The sequence below is a fragment of the Pisolithus orientalis genome (genome assembly GCF_024613125.1).
Source record: "Pisolithus orientalis strain OTSU chromosome Unknown F5J12scaffold_1, whole genome shotgun sequence".
Classification (NCBI taxonomy): domain Eukaryota; kingdom Fungi; phylum Basidiomycota; class Agaricomycetes; order Boletales; family Pisolithaceae; genus Pisolithus; species Pisolithus orientalis.
Genome location: NW_026260782.1, coordinates 2,329,459 through 2,336,954, shown reverse-complemented (window position 1 = coordinate 2,336,954; position 7,496 = coordinate 2,329,459). Strand labels below are relative to the sequence as shown.

The 7,496-nt window shown below is 50.1% G+C and overlaps 2 protein-coding genes across 2 annotated transcripts; one reads left to right on the top strand and one right to left on the bottom strand.

Annotated features, from left to right (window-relative positions):
• Positions 1-310: 310 nt before the first annotated feature.
• On the bottom strand, positions 311-1,291 carry F5J12DRAFT_710716 (uncharacterized protein; the record flags this gene model as incomplete). The annotated part of the gene is made up of 2 exons (XM_051740666.1): positions 311-601; positions 668-1,291. 2 exons carry the CDS (start codon positions 1,289-1,291, stop codon positions 311-313), a joined length of 915 nt encoding a protein of 304 aa, XP_051606115.1.
• A 2,228-nt stretch (positions 1,292-3,519) lies between these two features.
• Positions 3,520-6,355, top strand: F5J12DRAFT_36048 (cytochrome P450). The gene is made up of 17 exons (XM_051739048.1): positions 3,520-3,938; positions 4,009-4,079; positions 4,127-4,156; positions 4,207-4,243; positions 4,297-4,356; positions 4,421-4,433; positions 4,488-4,623; positions 4,677-5,085; positions 5,139-5,194; positions 5,246-5,402; positions 5,455-5,479; positions 5,535-5,549; positions 5,615-5,686; positions 5,736-5,791; positions 5,845-5,957; positions 6,009-6,179; positions 6,249-6,355. The coding sequence occupies exons 1-17, from the start codon at positions 3,620-3,622 to the stop codon at positions 6,297-6,299; spliced, it is 1,791 nt and encodes a 596-aa protein (XP_051606114.1). The 5' UTR covers positions 3,520-3,619; the 3' UTR covers positions 6,300-6,355.
• The last annotated feature ends 1,141 nt before the right edge of the window (positions 6,356-7,496 follow it).

Sequence of the window (7,496 nt, the reverse complement as noted above, 5' to 3'; positions counted from 1 at the left end):
TTCGTCCTAATATTGTTCTGTCTTTATCGATGGTGGTTTTATTTGTTGCATTGTCGGGTATACGTTCTCAATCCGTTCTCTGTCCCCCTTGGCACGGTGGAGGCAGTTTATGGTGCTAGGCGTTAATCGGCATATTGATGCCAGGATAACCCTTATACTCGTATCGGCGAAAGGAGAACGAGCCTGATTCGTACGTGAAGACATTCGCGACCTAATATAGAGTTCGAATAATATGGACGGTTGAAAGCCGCATTGAGGAGTACTTGTGAAATGACCTGGTGTAATCAGAGGTATGGTAATTTCATGGCGGCTAGACTGCCCAATAGACACTGATCTTTGCCTTCTCCGCGTACATTTGCCACCCCGGGAATCTCGCACTTGCCCACAGTACAATGCAATCTCCCACTTTCAAGTTACGCACGAAGCTCCCATCACCTGACAACCGACCTCGTCCGAGATCCTCGAGTGCGTGTTGATCCTCTGCAGAAATAGCCTCATCGATATGGCTCCACTCCACTGTATGGTGAGTTGTCTTGTACACCACATGTAAATTTCGCTGGAGCGATTTATCGTTTGAGATGGAAGGGCGGATTTGTTCATTCTGGTGGAACTGCACAGGTAATTTCACGTCCCTGGTTGCTTGCAACTTCTTTGCGTCTGTAAACACGAGCAAAGATGGCCAGGAGATATTCGCGATACAAGCGATCTCCGGATGTGGGGTCTCGAAGGAAGCGTCCCACCAGCTGAATGATCCGTTGTACGTTCCGCGGTCTAAGGCGCTGGAGGACCAGCCCTGGTCGTGGCTCCACAACTCAAACACGATCCGGCGGCATGGATGTAACCTGTGGTATAAGGAGAGGTTACTCCTTTCTAGGCCTGTGCCGAGGCGAATTTCCTTGGGTTCTTGAGGAGAAAAGACGAAATCACCTTCAGTTCCGGGCATTGCAAGGGGGAGTGTGCGCATATACATGCGATCCGCTGAGTACCGACTGTCTGCACAAGCAGGGTATTTTACTGTGACCGTGCTGTGAGTCCAGTAGCAAGCTTCGTCTAAGATTTTGTCGACAAGCTCATAGGGAAGGCGTAGTAGAAAATAAGATCGAACAGTGAGGATGTCTGGAACTGTTGGTTCGTATGTCCCCGTCGGGTTAGGTTGGAGCAAACTGGTAGAGTTAGGCGCTTGGGGTCTGAGAGGAGCGGTCGGGACGATTAACTTCGGGACAATACTGGACTTACGCCGGACGAGTCGAACTATTTTCGGAGTTGCGCTCGACAACCTGTCTGTCGGCATTGGTTTTTCCGACCATTGGGAGTGACAATAACGAGGAAAGGAACGAAAGGTTCGGGAGAAAGCGCAGCTTGGACAGGAGCGGCGGCGGCGTTATAACGTCAGGTATCCTGGGAATCCGCGGAGAAACGACGTCGCAAAATTATAGGAAGCCCGTTCCCTGATGGATGGAATCAGCGGTCCATAGAAGCTGTCTGGACAGATTCTTATCTGCCAGGCAGGATAGGCTGAACGGAACACCATGCAGCGTTTCAGCCACATGAGTCGAGAACGAGAACGTGAGACACACAGCTGACATCACCTCAATGGTGTGTAGAGCACGAACAAGAACCATAACAGTGTTATAACCATATCAACGAATCAGAAGGCGAGGGATGAGATAGGAGTTGATGTCCTGAGCCCCAGAAATTCCCCGTAAACACGAATCACCATGGAAGTGACTTGTGATCAGAAGGTCGTCCGCAGCGACGGCTGTTGGATGTGCTGCGTCCGAGCACTCCGCCGACAACTCAAAGCACGTAGGGGCGACCTACATCAAGAAGTTTAAATCATTGGACATGCTCGAAAGTGTGACAAACCAGGATAAACCGGTGGTTTGCATAATTGCCACTACCTAGCCCAACACAAGAACATGTGCTGGATCGAATTACTTTACACTGGCAGTTTTCCCGCATGAGCAACCTTTCAAGGCAGTCCAGGTCTGGGACAACCCTTGGCCCTTGAAGATCGCTGCGGTCCGAAGGTTCCTGTCAGACAAATGGGGAATGGAGGCAGGAAGAAATCGTGGGAGTGTGTTGGTCGTTATACTGGGACATGCGGTACCACTGCGGTTTCTGCATTGGCACACACGTGGTCTGGTTGTATTGCCACGATCAAATGGTTGATGAGTCGCAGCACGACATACCTTCAACTTGCCATGGAGCTTGACCTGTAAAAGGGGCCTCGGGGCGTCTGTCAGCCTCTGCTCCTCGTCAAGACCAATTATGGTGGGGATGCCTCCACATCGTCCGCATCGCAAGTCGAATTCCTGGCCTACTCGGTCCTGCGGCCCTCGCCTATGTTGGCTCCAAGGTCTGAGCAATGCTCTTCGAGGAGCCAGACCCCCGCTGGCTGAGGGTCTCCGTGTATTTATTTTCCATCTCAGCAGCGGCATGCAGCATCTACATCTACGTACGTGACAGGATGGAAGCAGCGCGTCGATGCGCTGTCCTAGACCTGCAGGTGAATGGTATGTGGTCTGATGGCCTGGTAGGACAGCCTGAACGAAACACTATATATGTATCGCTCGAGCTACGTGGTTCGAATTGGGTAGGGGGACTACCTGGCTTGCATGGAGAATGGAATTCGCGCAGCACATTATCTCAACCTGGTGTGTGAAACACGGAAAGGACCTACAAGAGTGTCACAACCAAATGAATGAATCAGAGGGAGAGAAACAAGAGAAACAATCCCATCTCATCAAAATCCGCGAGGGCAGTTAACGAACCCATGATGTCAGCGGCGTTCCAGGCCCGAGAAGTTCGCCGTACATACGAATGGCCGTCGCGAAAGTTACTTGCGATTGGAGTCTGTCACTTATCTGAGTCCTGTCGACCAAAAACTACCCACATTGGCTGCTGATAACTGCTAAGTCTACATGAGTGGGTCGATGATTCAAAGCTGTTCGATGGTGTGACAAACCAGCAACGTAATTCCCACTGCGACCTATCTCAACACAGGATGTGCCCATTGCTTTGCACCTGAAGGTTTCCTGCGACAGATGCAACGTTTCGAGGGTCCGGGGTGAACGTTGCGATATTTGAGCATGGCACGGCCTACCAACAAGAGTCCCAAGTATAGACAGCTGTGCAAGTTCCACCTCACGATTGTGGGACCTACTACATATACATACACCTACATTGGAAGCGACCGTGTCCAGTAGACGGGCCAAAATTACCTAGCTCTACAACGCCAGGCCCATAATAAGAGCTCGGTATAATTGTATTTTAGTGATCATGGTAATCATGATCCTGTCGGATGAAGGGAGATGCGGAGCCAAACTACACACCACAACGGTGTGCTTCCATCTACGAATGCCCGTTACTGTCATAGACTATGATCCACAGCGGGACACAGGTCAACCCTTCATAAATCGTTACCGTCAGTGACTAGCCTGCAGACCCCGGGCTATTACGCACTGAGTACTGATTACATAGTACATAGTAGTCTGGTGGTATTGTGATAGGGAATGTAAGTCGCGCCACTGGGACACACCTTCAACTCACGATGACCTATACAAGTACAAGGTGTCTCTGAGCGTCTGTCTACTTCTGCTCTTCGTGAAGAACAGCCATGGTTGGGATCCCTCCAGGCTTCATCTACATTGCACGTCAACTTCATCGCCTTGTCCGTCCTCTTGCTCTCGCCTATACGGGCCTTAGGATCTGGACAGTTCTGTTCGAGGAGCCAGCCCCCCACTGGCTGAGGGTTTCCGCGTATCTATTCTCCATCCCCATAGTAGCGGCATGCAGCGTCCTCTACACCTACCTACGTGACAGGAGGGAAGCAGCACGTCGAGGCGCTGCCCTTGCCCCGCGAGTGAAGAGTTTATGGCCTGGTGGCCTCGATATCATTCTCTCAATCACTCAGGACTTTCGGGATGCGCATATCGGTATGGCAGCACGGTGTCGTGTCTCTTGATTGCGTTCATGGTGGCTTTTGGCTCACGAAACACGATTTAGGATCACCGTTTGACCGATATTGTGAAGAGTATGGTCCCGTCGTCAATGTCAGGATCATGTTCGAGGATCAGGTTAGACTTCTTTTCAGTTCAGCCAATTTATCTGAAGTTGGGGATAGATTTTGACGACAGAACCCGAACATATCAAAGTATGGCGCCTTATCCTCACATAAGCGTCGTGCTGAGCAACTACCATCAGGCAGTTCTTTCTACGCAGTTCAATTCATTTGAGAAAGGCTTGTTGCTTCCTATGTCAACTAAAGTGCCTTTTTTTATACAACAGCCCCAGGTCCGGTGCTCTGGGACCAACTAAGCGCTCTACTTGGAACCGGAGTATTCAACTCGGACGGTACACTTCTTCTGCATTTTCCCAATCCGTGCCCGCTGACATCTTTACTCGGTTTGGAATGCAGGCGAAACATGGAAGTAAGCGCAGTTAACTCCATTGGCATAGATTGTCACGTGCAGATAATGAACTAGGTTCCATCGCTCGATGACACGACCGTTCTTTAGCAAGGACCGAATTAGTCACTTTGATATAATCGAAAAACACGCCGAAGATGCTCTCAACCAAGCAAAAGCCAGACTACAAGAGGGCTACCCCGTGAATTTCCAGGTACGTGATACCATAGCTCAGGGAATACCTCACTGACCAGCCACTAATGCAAGGATATGGTCTGTCGGTTCACCCTTGATTCGGCGACTGAATTTTTGTTGGGGAAATGTGTTCGTTCACTCTCCGCTGGACTGGTCTATCCAAAGAATTCGCTGCGAGGGCAAGACGAGGATTATAAAAATCACCCGTCGAACGTTTTCGCCCGTGCGTTCCTCAACGCGCAAACGAATGCCGCGTTCAGGAGTCGTCTCGGATCATTTTGGCGGTTGGCTGAGTTCTGGGGTGACTGCATCAAGAAGGAAATGGAAGTCTGCCACAAATTTATCGACCCCATCCTCAAGGAAGCCCTGGCAACAAGGAGATCAATGAACGAGAGAAAACAATCTACAGGACAGGCGCGCACGAAGGAGAAAGGGGTTCTTGAGGATACATTGCTTGGACATCTTATTAACTGCACTGACGGCAAGACGTTTATTTATTCCCCCCTCGGACTTACACTCAACAATCTGTTACAGATCCCACTGTCATTAGGGATGAGATCGTGAACATCTTGATAGCAGCACGTGATACCGTAAGTTACCTGGTTCATCATCCTCTTTGTTCGTTCAGTCCGAGTTGCCAGACAGCGTCTACCTTGACCTTCCTGGTCTACATGCTCTCTCAACACCCAGTCGTTCTGAAGCGGCTTCGTGCGGAGGTTGTCAGCACGGTTGGGAGTTGCAGAAAACCCACTAACGATGACGTGCGAGACATGAAGTATATGCGAGCTGTCATCAATGGTGTGTTATGTCGTTGTTTCGCGAGGGACAGTTGTCATATCCCGATGCACAGAAACTCTTCGTTTGTATCCTCCAGTGTAAATTGCCTGCTGGTCGTTTGATCCTTTTTTTCTGATGGCTTTTTTTTCTCAGCCCCTTCAACGTTAGGTTAGATTTAACTGATGTGATCAGTGCTCTAATCGTGCGCGCCTGACATGTTTTCTGCATTGTAGGACAAGTGTAGGAGCTGTGACATTACCTGGCGCGAATGGGGGTCCGCCTATCTATGTCCCACCCAAGACGCGGTCGGTGTTGCACCCACTCGGGTACGTGTGATCTACTGACACACGACAGAACCCCGTATTCTGTGCTCTTTATGCATCGTCGAAAAGATCTCTGGGGTCCCGACGGTCAGCCTGCCCCATTTACCGCTGAACGGCAACTGGGACTGATGAACTCACAGCTGAAGTTTTCGATCCAGACCGCTTCCTCGATGAACGATTGAAGTATCTAACGTCGAATCCGTTCATCTTTCTCCCCTTTAATGCAGGTCCGCGAATTTGTCTAGGTCAACAAGTGAGTCTTCTGTTTGGTTTTAACGTTTGTGATGTTGATCGGAACCTGTAGTTTGCATACAACGAGATGTCGTTTTTCCTCGTCTGCCTATTGCAAAGATTCTCTTCCATCACATTGGCAGAAGATGTCCAGACCCGACCTTCTGCAGGCTGGACCGAAGGAACAGGTCGCCATTCACAGGAAAAAGTGGTCATCAAGCATCACCTTACCTTGTATGTGGAGGTGGGTACAGGCTATTCCAGTTTCATACAACAAAGACAGTTGATCGTTGTGGCGTTTTTCTTCATCTAGGAGGGTTTATGGGTACGAATGGAGGAAGCTGGCGACGCTGACATTACATGATGTTGGATATCAGCCAAGAATGTGTAGAACCACCTGCTAGTGATAGACAACATTCTAGCATCAATCGTACTCTGTCAAAATCTCAGAAACCCACAACACTGCGGTTGCACTTCAGGGAGTAAATCCACCGTTACGCGTGCAGTGCGGTGCATAATACACAAGTTGCCTCGAGGGGAGGTAACAGGTACTTCTCCACAATGTAGGCGAGGTCCCCGACGGCAACGCCCCCTGTCGACCGTGACAGACATCGGTCCCACGACTCCGCAATAATACCAACAAATTGGCCCATGGGAGAGCAGGAGCAGGAGGGAACAGAGGAGGCATGGCGGCCATAGAGACCAGGAAAGCGGCGCAGGGCTCTAGTTTGAATAGCTGATATATAATCGCGGGCTCACAGGTCAGAATGTGAATTGGAAAAAAGGGAAGAACGTTTTGCGCGCGAAGGAATTAACATTTAACCATCGTCAAGGAGTCGAACCTCAATTATATCCTGGTGTCGGCCCGGTAGTAACGTAGCTTCCACGCAGCACTTCCTACATACCATGCTATCGTTGTTTCTAGGGTTGTTCACAGGTAGCACCGTCGGAGAACAAACCGTGCCCAAAGCAGCACGGGTTGACACCGACTCGTCCGACTCGCAGGCAGTGCAGTCAAAGAGTGTCATTCTACATTCGTTGAGAGGTTATGTTGACTAGCTAAGAACTGTTGGAAGGAAAGAAATAGACAAAGCACGCAGATTGGCGAGCACCAGCTCTTTCTGCGCTGCTAAGTTTGAAATATCAACACTCAACGTTCAGTTAGTTATGACTAGAGGGCTTACCTAGCTCTCCATCGCGGTCCGTCGGTACTTGGTAGGTCGGAAGTCAGAGTTCTTGGGGAGGGAGAAGTGTGGCACATTCGTATGGGACGAGTTTTCTCTGGTTTGGTAGTGCCTTTGGTTGGGAGCAAGAATGCACCGCCAAGGGCAAGAAGATCATCCCTGCACCTGTAGCTTGAGAGGGGTGATCATATGCACAGATCGCGATCTCTTGACTGACCCGACGAGTTCGGGCTCGTGTTCTACCTTCATTGAGGCGGCCTTGTCATCGTTTATTCTGCTCCTGCAGGCCCAAAACCCGCACGTAGCTTAGGAAACGCAACAAAGCGGGCTCGAACATTTGGCTTTTCTTGACTTCCGGCGCTGTGTCGATTTGAGAT